This window comes from Podarcis erhardii (genome assembly GCF_964252035.2).
Source record: "Podarcis erhardii genome assembly, chromosome: 1".
Taxonomy (NCBI): Eukaryota; Metazoa; Chordata; class Lepidosauria; order Squamata; family Lacertidae; genus Podarcis; species Podarcis erhardii.
The window spans coordinates 45,326,576-45,343,401 of NC_138497.1; the positions used below are offsets into that span (position 1 = coordinate 45,326,576).

Sequence of the window (16,826 nt, forward strand, 5' to 3'; positions counted from 1 at the left end):
TTCTACACAGGAGTATGAAATATAGTGCCCTCTATGAAATACAGTGCCCTGAGGTCCTCAGGAAACACCTGATGAGCCCCTCACTGTGAGTTTGGGTGCTCTTGTCATCATGGGATCCTGTCCCATCAAGAACTTTTCCCGTGGTGTAGTGGCTCTGCCTACACCTCTTAATACTCTCACTCCACCACTGGAATTTGCTATGTCTGGCAAATTCCGGACATATGGCAGCCCTATCTTAAAGTAGCTGAATTTCATACCTTATTTATACACTGTGTGAAAGCATACTTTCCTTTCAAACCACTGTATTTCAAGCAACTTGGCCCTATGTGTATAAACCTCCATTTTCCTTTGATTAACCGCCATGTTTCAAAATGGAGGGGAGGTGGGGAATACAACAATTACCTCATCATGTAACATGGATTCAATGACAAGCCCCCAGAGGTCTATGAATGAAGTGTTGTGTCCTTCTTCGCTTCTTTGTTTCAGTTCATTATAATAATACTTCAGTTTATCCATGGAAAAGGAGTTAAGCTTGGACTTAGTCACTTGCTTCCGGGCTTTGAGAATGGCTTCCTCCAGGTATTTCTGGGACCAATCAGCATCTTCATACAAATTTCCCATAGTCCTGAGTTTTGAAAGATACTATCAGACTGATATGCAACTAATAGCATAGAAACCTCAAGTTCAGAGAGAGACAAACTCTAGCTTTTCATAAGAGCTGCAAGCCAAATAATGTTTTTGGGGTTTTTTTAAATCATTTCAAATGTGCTTTTAGTTTATTACTCTATAAATTAAATCTGCATAGATCTGCATATGAATAAAAACAATTTTTCAGAAACAATAAGTGTACTTAGATCAAAAGTGGGTAATCTTTTTCAATGCTTGAACGCCACAAACCTCCATGAGCCATCTCCCAGGGACTAGGTGCCAGCAATGGGCATGGCCAGAGGTAAAAGTGGGAGGATCAATGGTTATAGCTCTTACCTTTGTCCAGTAGGCTACACTTCAGGCACAAAAACGTCAGAGAGTTCTACACACACACAAACACACACACCTTCATCCTGGCAGGCAAAAGGCTTAGATGATTCACACATGTATTTTTTTTTATTTAGATCAGGCACACATGTATTATTTAACATTATTTTATTAATTTAGTTCATGAGTCACCTATTTTATTTTATTTTTTGGCTAAGCAACATACACAGTGAAAAATGACTTTAAAAAAAATACAGCAATTCAATCACACTACCCTAAATCAATGAACCAATCCAGTAATAGTACAACAATCCTTTTTTTATTTATGTTGATTTATTTAGAATAATTTAAAAACTGCTTAATAAAAAGCCCCTCTAACAATATAAAACAATAATCAATAAACTACAGATAAAAGCAGCAAATGTTAAAAACAAGTATCCATAACCAAATTATGTGTCCAGATAAGTGTGCTGTGTCAATAGACACAGGTAAATCCAATCCAGCAATCCAAAGAACAACTCAGCCCAACTATTCCAGACCCTCCAAGTGTCCCTATTTTCCAGGTATGTCCCTGATTTAGAGAAGCCATCCCAGTTTCTGATTTGATCCCAGAATGTCCCACTTTTCCTTAGGACGTCCCTATTTTCATTGGACAAATGTTGGAGGGTATTGAGTTATCTGACCCCCCGAGGCGTCTGAAGGCAATTCTGAATATGGATAGTTTTTTTAATGTTTAATGTTTTATTATGTTTTTATATATGTTGGAAGCTGCTCAGAGTAGCTGGGACAACCCAGTAAGATGTGTGGGGTATAAATAGTAAAATTATCATCACAGAATGGGACGTCCCTATTTTCATCGGCGAAATGTTAGAGGTTATGCTATTGTCATCATTCTGCAGATGCAGATTATTGGTGTTCAAAGATACTAGAGATATTAAAAGGGCTGCGGGGAGGAACTTTGCCTGGCATCAAAAAGATATTAAAGTAGGCACCAGCTAAGCCTCTCAGGGTAGGGTATTCCATAGATGGAGGGTCACTGCCGGACAGACTCTTGTAGTGAAAGGGGCTTTTCTCTTTTTCTAAGCTGTGTGACAATGGTGAATGCCTATTTAGAGAATGTGCCTGCCATCTGCAGTTTTTATGAGCACTTATCTTAAAAATCCTAATGATGTCTCAATCAGCTGCATTTTTGTGAATTAAAAAGTTTCAGACCGAATGATCTAGCTGATTAATGAAAAGACTGCTTATCATATCAGCAGCAGCGGCAATTGCAAACCACCACAGCTGCGAGGAAGCCAGGGGTTGACCACCGGTTGTGTTATTCAGCCTCAGCTGGTCACAGGGTCTTCTGGGACTTCCCACCAGAATTTCAAATGCAAAATGGCCAACCATTGCCAGTCTAGGGGGTGCGGTTGTAGAGATGGACCTGAGGCAGCCTATCTCCACTCAGGTCTGCCTCCACACGTTACATTCTGGCTGCGCCAGGAGTGGGCAGAGCAGTCGGCAACGAAGATCCCATTTGCCCACCTGGTATATCTTGGCCCTACACAAAGGTAAGCTAACAGAGCACATGTTTGACCTTGTTGTGGAATTAATCAGATGCTGTATTTAGGACCAGGAAGGAATTTGCCTGTCTGGAGATTTTGCCTACCTCAAAGCACCTGTCACAACCTTCTGGCAGAAAAGGCATTGGGTTGGATCCTTAGTCTAAACTGGAACTAATGTTTATGGTACTCTGGTAAAGTCTATGGGGAAAGTTTTGTCCAAAGGCCCAGACAGGGGCTAATGGGCCAAAAGGCTTCCCACGTGGTGGCCTGGCAGTTCGCCCCATTTGATCTGCATTATGGGAGGGTTGCTTTAACCTAGGATTGACCCTAAAGGAGCAATGAGCCAGCAATCAGGATAGACTGATTCAGGATACATACCCAATGCTTATACCAAAGCCTGCTTATCTCTGTATTCAATAAAGTTGGGGCCATTTCAGTCCCAAGCTGTTGCCATGCCATTATTGGTTCTTATGCCCCCTGCCCCCAGTGAATCTAGGTTCGCTGTGCCTGCAAAGCTTTGTAGCCCTATATTTTTCATAAAGCGCAAGGTAAATATCAGTCATAACACAGTTATTTAAAAGGGAATTTTCTCCTGTGACCTAGGTAGCACTGGTAGCATGGAAAGCTTTATGTGTTGTCTTGAATACTGGGAGACCACATAAAACAGCAAACTGAATTGGGCATGCAAAACATAGTGAAGAAAAGCCCTCCTTACCATGTTGTGCCAGATAAGCCTGTGAGATACGTAATGCAGTCTAAGAGATTCAGTTTCTGCAGACCCAGAAGGCTTCCATACATTGCTGCAAATGACCTGGTCCCACCACCTGTTGTCATGATTGCCACCACAGGCAACTGTTTAACACAGAGAAGCAAAGAATGAACAGTAAGCTGCTGGACCTTATTCCAAAAGTACCATGTTTGTGAAAGAAAAGATAGAGAAATGATCTGCAACACTGATACTGCCATGTGCACTTAGCATTGACAAAGGTTTATAGAAGTTACCTAACATATTAAGCATAATATTAGCAGTCCGGAATATTATGTGCATTGAGTAAGGTGAAGCAAACAGCATATTGTTTCCCTCTTGTTCTTCCACTGCCCGTACAGGATACAACTGCATCAGAAGAAGCTTTGGGTGGAACTGGGAATCTTTGCATCAATGTGTGTTCCACCCTATGAACCTCAAGCCTTGATAAACCATTATAATTAAATCTCTGGCATGTGATCCTTTTAAGAGAAATGGCTATGACCCAGGAGACCAGCTTCTGGAGAGCTGACTCACAGGTGTGGCATGGCTAGAGAAGTTAGTTTCTGATCTGTGCAGGCTCCTAGGCAACATCAGGAATAAAGTTTAATTGACCATTAACACAGCTTGTAGTGTCTTCATTCTTAAACAGCAGAAGGCAGTAGGAATGGACAAATCTATCCACTCTACTTTTCTCATTTTGTCCAATCTCAAATGCAAAAAAACCCTGAATTTTTCCTCTATTCCTAGGTTGCAGCCTGCCCCAAGATATCTAGCACTAGTTCATGAATGATGGAGCTAGCTGGCTACTCTAACCTTCTTGGGGAAAGAGAGGAAATGAGAAGATCCTGTGTCACCTACCTCATCATCCTGCAGCTTTTCCTTTAACTGGAGAATCTTCTTCACAGCTGTAGCAACAAATTTCCTTCTCTTGGTAAGGAAATTTTGTTCTTCCTCACACAAGTCATAGGCCAGGCGCACATCTAAATCCTTTGACCTGCAATACATTGCTTTGGCATTGCTTCCAAAATCTCAATTCAGATGATTTGCATAGTTGACCTAGCTGAATAACATGAGCAGTAGTGGAGTATCATCTTTCAGTGGCAGCCCTGTGTGACACCAAAATTTGGCTCATACACCTCTCTCCTTCCATTCTACATCATAGTGGTGGCCCCTCCAAGGCGCCCCCAAAGCTCCGCACCCAGTGCAACCAAACTGGACCAAACTGGCCGCATTCCCCTAAATCCACAAGGATGCCACCTCCAACAAGAATGTAACTATGGCTCTTGCCAAGAGTACAGCAATGATGAGACTGCAGGTTAAATGGAGCAGCCAGTTGTGTGATACAAAAGGGGGGAAAGTCCCCCCCCCACTTCTGTGCCTGCAGCAAAATCATCTGTACTATATTATCCTAGTCTTACTAAAGCTAACCTGACTTTTGCACCTATAGTGCAGTTTATGGTACATCAGCAGCGGCGGTCTTAGAGGCCCTGAGCACTGAAACAATTTTGGTGTCCTCCATATGTAATTCAAAATCAAAACAATACCAAAACAAAAAACACAATTAAATTTTTCAAAATGACACGTAACTTACATGTAAGGCCCTCGTGCCTCCGCCCCCAAAGCCAGGTGCCTCCTTGCCTACCTTTCAGAAGGCAGCATGAGGAGGGGGCGGGATTTTGGCATTACACAGGGTACCACAGTGCCCAGGCCCACCACTGCTTTCTTATGTTACCAAAACATTCCTGAAACATACCTTTTCTGCTCAGTCACAGTTACGACTCCCCTTGCCCTGTTAATTTCATCTGTGTTTAAGCGTTATAATGTTGCCTTTTTATAGATCGGAGCAAGAGAAACTCACTCTAGATTCAGAAAGGGCAACAAAGTGTGTGAATTAGTTCCTGAATGATCTCTGAATGCATAAAAACACTTCTGAGATTCAAAATCATACTTTCCTGAGAAACGAAGAAACAAAACTGCACAAGCTTAGATGAAATGGGCAAAGAAAAACAATGTTTTACCAGTCTTTTGCCTTCACATGCAGATCAAACGTTGTGTCCTGAAAATCAAGAGAATGGGCAAAACCTCAGGCATATCATAAACTATTCTGCCCTTTTAAGAGCACAGCATGACAAACAAAGCAGTCCAGTTGTGGATCAGCTGGACTGCTATTGCAAATCCAGGCGTTTGTGCTGAGACAGATAAAACAACAACCAAGATTATGTTGGATCAATCCATCACCCTCTGTTGGATGATTTAGAAGGATTGGGTTGGGCATCATTTTCACTGTGTGTGTGCTAGCACATCTAAATCCTTTGACCTGCAATACATTGCTTTAGCATCACTTCCAAACACAGCAGGGGGATAGCTCAGAGCCCGTTTAAGCCAGCTGTACTCAGCTTCTCTGAAGGAATAACCCAAACATCATGAACCTTCAGAGAAGCTGAGTACAGCTGGCTTAACCTTGTTGGTAATTGGCACTATTTACTTAATACCCACCTGCTTAACAGATTAGCAACTGAATTACATGTTATTTGGGCCTCACTTGCCACAAATTTATCCATCTTTCTGCTAGGAAAAAGCAGAGTGATGCTCCTGAATTGGGCAAAAGTGCTTTTTTTCTGGCTAATTATTAGGAACAGAGGAAGTTGCCTCATACTGAAGCAGATCACCGATCCATCTTGCTTACAGTGCAGTTATACGCATGTTTACGCAGAAGTTCTATTGAATTAAAAGAGGCTTTGCAAACTGAGCTATAGCATTCCCACACTCACTGACAATTATTTAAATTCAATGTTTTCGTAAAGATAAAGCACTTACCTTTCTTAATGTTATTGTCTTTTCCATGGGAAGCTCATCCAAAGGTAAAACCACAGAGATATTACTTCCTGAGTTTCCTTTAAATGAAGCCAGCTAAAAATACGCCAACAAAAATTAAAAGAAGGTATAGAAATTTAACACAAAATTTCTACATTACCCCAAGGTACAGTAACATTGCCACCACTTCTGATGTGCACCACTTCTAAAGCTAAATGAAATATGTGAATCCAGCCCTTGTTTTTGTTTCTAAAACCTCTAAATCCAGCTGTATACATTAAATACAATATACACACATTTTAAAAATAGAGCTTTTTCACATTTGAGATAAAAGAATTTGGTGACGAATCTCCCCCCCTTTATTTGTTTCAGTCAAACCACATTAATTATTATTATTATTTATTTATTTATACCCTGCCCATCTGGCTGGGTTTCCCTAGCCACTCTGGGCAGCTTCCAACAAAATATTAAAATACAGTAGTCCATCAAACATTAAAAGCTTCCCTAAATGGGGCTGCCTTCAGATGTCTTCTAAAAGTCTGGTAGTTGTTGTTCTCCTTGACATCTGGTGGGAGGATGTTCCACAGGCCGGGTGCCACTACGAAGGAGGCCCTCTGCCTGGTTCCCTGTAACTTGGCTTCTCACAGTGAGGGAATTGCCAAAAGGCCCTCGGAACTGGAACCCAGTGTCCGGGCAGAACAATGGAGGTGGAGACGCTCCTTCAGGTATGCTGGACCGAGTCTGTTTAGGGCTTTAAAGGTCAGTACCAACACTTTGAATTGTGTTTGGAAATGTACTAGGAGCCAATGCAGGTCTTTCAAGACCAGTGTTATGTGGTCTAGGCGGCAGCTTCCAGTCACCATTCTAGCTGCTGCATTCTGGATTAATTGTAGTTTCCGGGTCACCTTCAAAGGCACATTGCAGTAGTCCAAGCGGGAGATAACTAGAGCATGCACCACTCTGGCAAGACAGTCCGTGGGCAGGTAGGGTCTCAGCCTGCATACCAGATGGAGCTGGTAAACAGCTGCCCTGGACACAGAATTGACCTGCGCCTCCATGGACTAATAATTATGCATTATTATCAAAGGAAACATACCTTTGACCACTGCATCTTCTTAGGTAATATGATCTCCAAATTTGACTGATGATTCTTGATACAGTGGAACTGAATGACAGTTCTGTTGCTAAGTCTGGTGTCTGGAGCCAGTGGAATCTTCTGTGTTTCCTCATAGGAACCCTTTATTGTTAATGTCAGATCACCTTCTAAACAGAAAAAAGTGAAGCACAAATAGTTCACTTGCTTCAAAAAAGGTTTTGTCCAAAAATCATTCTTGTCTATGATCCAGTTATTCAGAATCCTAGAAATTAAGAGGAGACCCATGCACAACAGGTAAAATGGGGTGTTGAAAATGGCAGCTCGTGATAATTCACATTTGAGAAGAATTCTCTGGCCAATTCCTACAGCTCTCTTCCAATTGACCTGGACTGGTGACAGTGGCAATAAATGCAGGAATGGTGGCAGTGGATGAGAAAACTGGAGACCTTGAGAGACCACCTCTCTGGCTGTTTGAACATTAGCATCCAAGATGCGAGGTATCCTAATGTTTCAGGTACAAAAAAGGAATGATGCCTCTTAGACTCTAGATTTTCTTCTCTGACACCCCAATGAGGACTTACAGGGAGCAGAAGCTTGTGGGAAAGCATTCAGGAACCCCATTGCATTCCTGAATATGTTACCAGGAGTGTGAAGGGGCTTCAGAATTCAGAATTCAGCTTAAAGAAAGTAAAACACAACTCTTTTAGGAGGGAAATAGCTCAGTTAACCTAGTCAAATCCTAAATCAAGCCCTGAAAGATTTACCCATCACTAGTCCCCAGTGGCGCAATGGGTCAGTGTGTCTAACAATCAAAAGTTTGGTGGTTTGAGCCCCCACCCCTGTGGAGGCCTGTGGACAGGATTCCTGCATTGCGGAGGGCTGGACTAGATGAGCCTCAGGGTCCCTTTCCAACCTACAATTCTATTATTCAGTGTGGCGTTTGCCTCCTAGGATGGGTCATAAAGAAAAGGTTAAAAGGGGTGTGATGTGACTGGCCAGTGAGAATGCAAGGGGGGGAGTAAAGGTTAGAGTGAGAAGTTTTGAAAGTCAGTTGAGGTTTGGGAGCTGGGAGTTGAGGTTTGGGAGTTGACAGTTGAGGTTTGGGGAGTTGGAGAAGGAAGAGGGAGGAATAGGCAGTGGGTTGGATAGAGTTGGATTGTGAGAGAGTGAGAGGAATTGTTAGGTTGAGTCAGATAGATAGTTGGAATAATTAGTTTGGAGTTGTTAGGCACTAAGATTAAGAAACTGACAAGAAATATTAATTGAAACCATACGCTTGTTCCTGCATTTAAAAATAAACTTGATTATTTGTTAATGTTAACAACTGTCTGGACTCCGTGTGTCCCCGTGAGAAGCGGGGTGGCAGTAGTGAAGAAAGCAATCACAGTGGTGGCAGAGGGTCAATAGACCGTCAAACATCCGGGGGCCCTGTGTGATCACCACATTCAGTAATTCTATACTCACTATATTTTATTCCCATCACCTTTAACTGTGCATTAGTCTTTACAAATTTCAGAAATCCGAGCTCAAAAAAATGGCATATAACCAACAAAGCAGTGTTGATCTACAACCAAGGGAATATCATTCAGAGCAGCAATATTCAGCAGGCAATTCAGAGGGAGGGGGTTTCAGAAGCAGCCCAGGGATAAGGTAAGATGTTGATGGGCACATGGCACATCTAGACTGCCGTTTTCTCTGCTCAGTCTGGAGCTAGAACACTCAGTCAGATGTAAAAAAAAACTGTGGAAGGATGTGAAACAACTATAACTTGTGTGAACGGCAAGCATCAATCCTCCTACTACAACTCCTAATGTTTTAATTTGTTACCCATCTTTCGCTCTAACATCTCAGGGCAAGTCACAACAATTAAAGCACAAAGATAAAAACAGTTTAAAAAGAGATGGGCCAAAAATTTTACATCTCAGGTATCCAAGCCAGGATAAAGAGGAGCTTCTTCAGCTAAAAGCTGCATAATGAAGGTGGCAAACACACCTCTGTGCAGAGGGTGTCCTAGAACTTAGGGACTGCCATAGCAAATGCCCTCTCCTGGGCCATCACCACCCCAGCTTGCTGAGGGCAAGGGAACCACCAAGAGAGCCCCCTCTACTGATCTTAACACCCAAGGGGAGCTTGTTTGGAAGGAGAAGGCCTTTTGGGCATTTGAGGCCTATTTAGGGCTCTAAACATGTGAGCACCTTGAACTGGGAATGGAAATGAACTGGCAACCAATGCAGCTGTTGAATAACAGGGGTTATGTGAGATCTCAACAGAGCTCCAGCCAGTTACCAGAGCATGGAGCACGGTGGCCAAATCATCTCTGTCCCAAAGAGGCAGTAGTTGGTGACTCTTTTGGACAGAGATGATTTGGCCACTGTACTCCATGCTCTGGAAAAAGGCATTCCTAGCCACTGAGATTTATCCAGGAGCACCCCCAATCTGTGGACCTGCTCCTTGCAGCGAAGTGCAAACCCATCAAAAGAGGTCGTCTCTGCCTTTCTCAGATGTGAGAACTCAGGACACATAACACCTCTGTCTTCTCAGGATTCAGTTTCAGTTTATTGACCTACAACCTACCCATCACTATCTCCAAGCCCTGGTCTAACACCTCAACCTCCTCTCCCAATTCAGATGGTGTCATCTGTACATTGATGGCACTTGACTCTAACTCTCTTGATAGCACCTTCAGTGGCTTCATATTGATATTAAATGCCATGAGGAACAAGATGGACCCTGCAGAACACCACAAGGCAACTCCCACGGTGCCAAACAGTAGCCTCCCATAAATTCTTTCTGGAGGTACTTCTGCTATATGGACTACATGTTCTTGTACATTCTGCATTCACCACCAATAGGATGAATGGGATGAGCAAGGAACCAGTACATGAAGCAAAGGATGTGTGTGGAATGTAAATGCCGGATATTCATTTGGAAGACTACCCTTCAAAACTGCCATGTGGACACATCACTAAACTGGATAAATCCCAAATACTGAGTCATAAAGACATTGTGAAATGGATTAGTGCTATTTGGGACTGTCCACTCAAAGTACTTGAGTTTATTGAGCAGTGCCACAAAAACACAACCTTCAAAGTGGCGTCAGTTGCAAATGTTTTTACTCAGGTAAGTACACCTAACCACAAAATAACCACTGGCACCAGAGCCTGCAATAAACCCAGATGCCAACTTTGCTGCCACATACACCCGGACAACACCATTACTGGCCCCAACAACATCACACATACCATCTCGGGACTATTTAATTGCTCATCGTCTAACATTGTATATGCCATAAAATGCCAACAGTGTCCTTCAGCTCTCTATATTGGACAAACAGGCCAGACCTTACGCCAAAGAATAAACGGACATAAATCGGACATCAGGAATCACAAGACAGAGAAACCAGTAGGAGAACATTTCAATCTCCCAGGACATTCTATACAAGATCTCAAAGTAGCTGTTTTACTACAAAGGAATTTCAGAAATAGACTGGAAAGAGAAGCTGCTGAATTACAACTTATCACCAAACTCAAAACCATGGAAAAACCTGGTCTGAACAAAGACCTTGGATTCTTATCTCATTATACATGACAAAGCCATTTTTCACCTTTTCACCCCTTGCTTTTTCCTGTAAGACCTATTGCAGTCGTTAAGAGTCGTCAACAGGCTCATCACAGCTATCTGCCAATCACCCATTCCCACCACCCTTCTGAGTAATACCCCTCCCCACCTTCTCACTATATAGAAGGGTCTGGAAACTTCTGTTTCAGTGTATCTGAAGAAGTGTGCATGCACACGAAAGCTCATACCAAGAACTGACTTAGTTGGTCTTTAAGGTGCTACTGGAAGGAATTTGTTTTGTTTTGACTATGGCAGACCAACACGGCTACCTATCTGTAACACAAAATAAATGAACACATTATCGTGTGTGAAAGACATGAGTTAATCAAATTCTTCTTTTGTCCCTTGAAACCAGAAACAAGTCAAGGGTCAAGAAAATGTAATAGATGTGGTTATTATATATCTTCCAGTGTTTGTAAGCTATTGATTTAAAGCAACAAATACATAAAGAGTTAAAGATGCAATGACCTCACCTGTGTATTGTTCCTTCAGCTTCTCAATATCGACTGTAACTTCCAAACATGAAACTTCTCGTGACTGCAGGAACAATGGGGAAATAAAGAGCAAAATGATCAATGGAACCAAATAATTGCAAACCTGCAGCATGAGATCTGATTGGTTATTCCAAATTAGTATACAAAATCCAGCATTCTGCCCCAACCTCCTTGGTCCTTCCAAGCTCCCAGTCTTGCTGTCTTCCCAACCTTCCTCCTACTTTGCCCTTCCTTCCTATGACACACATCCCTATTCCAAACCTTTTTATTGACAACTCAGCTCTTTGCCTCCTTTGTTTCTTACTCCTTCAATCTGCCAAGTAGAGGTGCATCTGGCTCGATAAGGAGGGAAACACAGAAAACCCACCTAAACCATCCATTGTGGGGACTGGACACGCCAAGGACTGAACCTGAGGCTTTCTGCATGCAGAGCATGTGATGTATTAATGTGCTACAGTCCCTCTCTGGGACAATGGGTACTCCATAGCTGGAGAGAGAGCTCTGGACCATTACATTGTCACCCAACCGGTTGGTCATATCCAGGCAGCTCTCTGATGACTGTTATTAGTCCTGCTTGATTAATGTTAACAAATTACCCTACTTTCCATGTAACCATAAAAGCCCAAAGAGGGTGTGATCCAGGTGGTTAAATGGCCTACATAGTTCTCATCAGGCTAGTAATTTCTAATCAACAACAAGAAGAAAAACATATGTAATTGCAAACCTCTTCCAAAAAGGAATGTATATATATATATTAAGGGCTGATACATTCAAGTTGTGGGGTAGGAGATAGGGTTCAAGTGAATAACAACAACAAAACCACTGGAAGGAATAGCAACTTGGTTGAAACCATTTTAACCAACAGATGTCATCTGCATTAGCTGAGCTGAAATAGGCAGAAGCAAGCAATTTAAGCCCACAGTACAGAAGCAGCACAGAGTGTTCCTTGCTTACTGCAAGACAATATGGGTTAAGGTTTGCATACAGCAGCCATTTCATAGAAAAGGACTCTGAAAATGAATAATTACCACCAAAGTTCCATTTGTAATGATGTTTTCAGGATCATCTGGGCTGAAAAACAAAATGGCAGATGAAAATATTACGATCCATTAGTATTTTCTATGGGACCTTTAAGGCACAAAATACATTGTATTTAGTTATGTATTATACCTTAATACCTTACTATCTATACCCTTCTCGTTGCATAGGTTTTTATAGCCAACAGGCTCTTTTGACAGATGGGAAACAGAGATGTAAAGATATATCCATTATGGACAGAAAGAAGTAAACACTGTTGGAAAAGACATTTAACTTCTAAAGCAGGGCTAGAGAACCTGGAGTCCTCCGGTTGTTGGAGGTTGGGAGTTGGAGTCCAACAATATTTGGAGAGTCACAGCTTCCCATGCCTCTTCTAGAGCTCTGGGTGTTAAGCTACAAAACGAGGAGATGTGCTGCTGGTCTTCCTATAGTTCTTCCACTAGCGTCATATATGTTGTCATAGATTAGTGCCGCAATGGACCCCAGAATCAGATTCACTTCAGTGTTACTATACTTCTGAAGCAAGTCATTCAATGTGAATCCACACTGCATCATGTGATTGGAGTTCCATGTTCCCTTGCATTATGGACAAGAGAATTTCCAAGGCATTTGGCGGGTGGGTGGAATGGCAGGTCTCCTGACCCATTAAGACATCATGCCCTAATAATCAAAATGACCCCTAGTCTCCACCTTCAGCTGGGAGGGGGGGTGGATTCTTGCAACAGCGACTACCTGAAAGCCTTTATTTCAGTGCCACTTAGCTCTCAGCCCCCGGATCCCCAAAGGTGCTGTCCTTCCTCCCACCCACAGCACAAATGGAGCTTAGAAACTCTCTTGATGTCAGTGTTCAATTGCTCTCCTGATCTTATATCCACTCATTCCATCTCTGACACTGGCAGTCCCAACTGGCAGGGCCGTCTTTAGCAGATGCAGCGCCGGGGTGCAAATATCAGCCCACATCTCCCAAATTACCATGGATAGTGTTGGGGTGGCCATAGCTGCGCACTGCCAGCCATCGAGGGGCGCAACTCTCCCCCATGCCGCTGTGGGAGAGTGATCCCCTCAGAGGCTTGGGAGGGAAGCTGCGGCCTGCCAGCCATGTGGTTGGCAGGGCACAGCTTCTATCCTAAGCCTCTGCAGGGATCGCTCTCCTCCAGAGGAGGCTTGGGAGGGAAGCTGCACGTCCGCCAGCCTTATGGTTGGCGGGGCGCACCTGGCGGGTGTGCAGGGAAAGGGGAGGCTGCCAGCAAAGCCTCGCTGCTCTCCCACTTGCTGGGGCACCACTGAGAGGCCAGCGCCCTGGCGCGATGCACCACTAAGCCCTGTGGAAAAGATGGCTCTGCCAACTGGCTCCTTTGGTGCTCTGTGGTTTATACTATCTTACCTTCTAATACAAAGCTGCCATGAGCTGCTCCTGATTGTGAGCCCTATAGCCCAGCATGAGGAGGTTTCACGAGTTTTAGGGAAGGAGAAAATGTCCCTTTCTCTTTCCCACCTCCTAAAAGGACTCCACTTCTGTGGACCCTGAGGATTGCTACAAGCAGTTCTTAGGTGGCAGGGAGATCAGGGCCAGTCCAAGACAGTTTGCTGCCTGAAGCAGAAGACAAGATGGCACATTCCTACACACATGTAGTTCCACAAAGAGAAGTGACTGGACTGGCAGCAGACCCTTACTTCAAGAGGAATGCCCCCAGCATTTGTCACCTTAAGCAATTGCCTCACTCTGCCTAATGGTAGGGCCAGAGAATCAGAAGAATCTATTTGCAACAGCCACAAGCCATAGCAATACAACGGACTGAAGACAGAGGTAAAAACTTAATACAAAATACATTCTGGAGGTTTACATCTTATTCTAATCGCCCCTGCTAAAAAAACATTGCCATTTTTGCTGTCACCTGGTTATATTGATCTGCTAGAAGGAAGGACACAGTAGCAGTGGTTGAGTAGAAGAGGAGTGTGTACTACAATAGAAACATTGGCAGCTTTCTTACACCAAGTGAGACCACTACTCCAGCTTACTCAGTATTATCAAAACTGACTGGCTACAGCTCTCCGGGGAAGGCTCTCTCCTATACTTACCTGGAAGTGTCAGGGATTTAACCTTGGGCCTACTGCATACTCTGAGTTACTAGTCTTTGTTGTGGATCCTTATTTGTAGCAACTGAAGACTTTCCAAGAATTTTTGCTTCAGGGCCTGCTAGTAAGCCAAGTCCTGACATTGTAATGTTGGCAGGTCTGTTTATTGGATTTATTTATTTATTTATTTGGTCTTTTTAGTAGTCAAATGTCATTTTAGATAGCATGTGGAGTCTCATATGCAGCCATGAATCAACTGTCTTCAGCCAAAGGAAGCAAGAGCAGCCGGTGGAGTATTTCAAACAAAGAATATTGAGGTTCATAATGTGTTCTGGCAAAATGAAATTTACACCCTTCATTACAAGCCAATACTTCCAAAGTAGTGTGTAAAAGAATAGAGGAGAGGGAGAGTCCCTTGACAGAACAACATAACGTAACCTAGGACTCAGCTAGATTGGTAAAGAAAAAGTGATTTACATGCACTGAATATGTGATATAATGTACCACCAGATGGCATTATGGAGTCCCGTTTTTCTCTATCTGGTTGCCCTGTTTAAATTTACAGCATTTAACTGAAACACTTCTTTGGTGTGTCTAGATCCAGCCCAAGTGTTAATGTTATATAGTAGCAAATTTAGCTTCTGCTAAAATTTTAAAAAAGGAGGGGGCATGGGTGGCGCTGTGGGTTAAACCACAGAGCCTAGGACTTGCTGATCAGAAGGTTGGCGGTTCGAATCTGTGCAACGGGGTGAGCTCCCGTTGCTCGATCCCTGCTCCTGCCAACCTAGCAGTTTGAAAGCACGTCAAAGTGCAAGTAGATAAATAGATACCGCTCTGGCGGGAAGGTAAACGGCGTTTCCATGCGCTGCTCTGATTCGCCAGAAGCGGCTTAGTCAAGCTGTACACCGGCTCCCTCAGCCAATAAAGTGAGATGAGCACCGCAACCCCAGAGCCGGTCATGACTGGACCTAATGGTCAGGGGTCCCTTTACCTTTACCTTTAAAACTAAAAAAAAGAGGAGAAACTAATGTTGAGTGTGAATGTGTGCAACAGAAGAAAAGATGGAATCAAACTCTGATAATGCAAGGGGAGACAGTGTGAAATATACATCTAAAATGTAAGAAGTACTGTATATGTTCTGGGAAAATAACTGGAAGTTAAGTGATAAAAGGGAACAATGGGTGGCACATCATGTGTATGGCGTGTGAAATCTCCTAGCACCATTATCAGCAGCAATTGCACAAAAAATTCCCATCTGGCTACAACCTATAAGCACTGTTCTGACAAATGTTCCCCACCCCCCAAAAAAAGAAAAGTTGCCCCAAATGCTCCAGGCAAATTTATAGTGGGCCTTACTGAACACTTCTTTCTTTCATGGCTCGCCAAATGCCAGGATTATTCATTAATCTCTGACTAAAACAATCCCATAAGGATTCAACTCAGTCAATATCTCCAATGGCACAGATATGAAACATTTCTACCAAAATGAAATGAATACATAAGTTGGTGTGAAGTTTGGTCTAAAGGGCTGTCTTTTCTCCCGAAAAACACTTGGATGGGTTCACAAAATAATTCACCTTCATCTCGCTGTGAGAATGTAAATATTGTAGGGGACAACCCAGTGCAGTGTAGTGGCCAAATAACAGGACAAAGACTAGGAAAATTCAGGTTTAGATCTCTTGGGTCAGTTATGCTCTCCCAGCATAACCTACCACACAGGGGTGTTGTGAAGATTCAATAGGGTGGAGCATGAAGAAACTTGTTAGCCATTCCGAACTCCTTAGAGGGAGGGTGATTTAAAAATGCAATAAAATAAATTATAAAAACAGCGCCAGCACTAAAACAAATATTTAAAAGACGAATACTTTACTAAAAAGAAAAAAGCATACAAGTTTGATTTTTCTTCATAGTCAATGTTTTAATATATATCTTATACATTTTATACATTTATTTACATTTTTCTTTAGCTTTTTTTCTTTGTGGTTTTCACGTAAGCTTCTTGCTGTTCCAGGAATACATAATTGTGCTCAGTTTCAAATCTGTTGGAAAGAGAGAAAAGTTAAATTAACCACCCATAGGCAGCATGTCCACAAAGATCAATGTTTAGGAATCAAACTCCCTCCTATGAGCCCAGATCCATGAGTAGGGCTTTCATGGTTTCCTCATCCATCTCCACAGCAAGAAGACGCCACAGAAGGGCTGGTGGGAACCACAATATTCACATAATACAAGGTGAGAAGTTTGTCTTCCATGCCTTGTTACATACTCTTAAAACCTTCTTCTCTCAGTCAAATGTCCCAAAGTGGGGAAATGATGCCTTCTGGTATAGACATGCCCTATAAATTACGTTTAGGAATGTGAAGCGCCATTTGCTTCTTCGAGAACTACAAAAAGTTTATTAACCTCAAATCCTGTGCTCT

At 42.8% G+C, this 16,826-nt stretch overlaps 1 protein-coding gene across 1 annotated transcript in view; it reads right to left on the bottom strand.

The window, feature by feature from the left end:
• The window catches only part of PLA2G4E (phospholipase A2 group IVE), a 47,412-nt gene that overhangs the window by 6,989 nt on the left and 23,597 nt on the right, over positions 1-16,826 (bottom strand). The window contains exons 7-14 of the mRNA XM_081860065.1: positions 12,321-12,363; positions 11,272-11,335; positions 7,181-7,347; positions 6,088-6,180; positions 5,289-5,326; positions 4,129-4,264; positions 3,238-3,374; positions 403-625 (exon numbers count right to left, since the gene is read on the bottom strand). Coding sequence (XP_081716191.1) covers positions 403-625; positions 3,238-3,374; positions 4,129-4,264; positions 5,289-5,326; positions 6,088-6,180; positions 7,181-7,347; positions 11,272-11,335; positions 12,321-12,363 — 901 coding nt within the window. The remainder of the gene's footprint in view (positions 1-402; positions 626-3,237; positions 3,375-4,128; positions 4,265-5,288; positions 5,327-6,087; positions 6,181-7,180; positions 7,348-11,271; positions 11,336-12,320; positions 12,364-16,826) is intronic.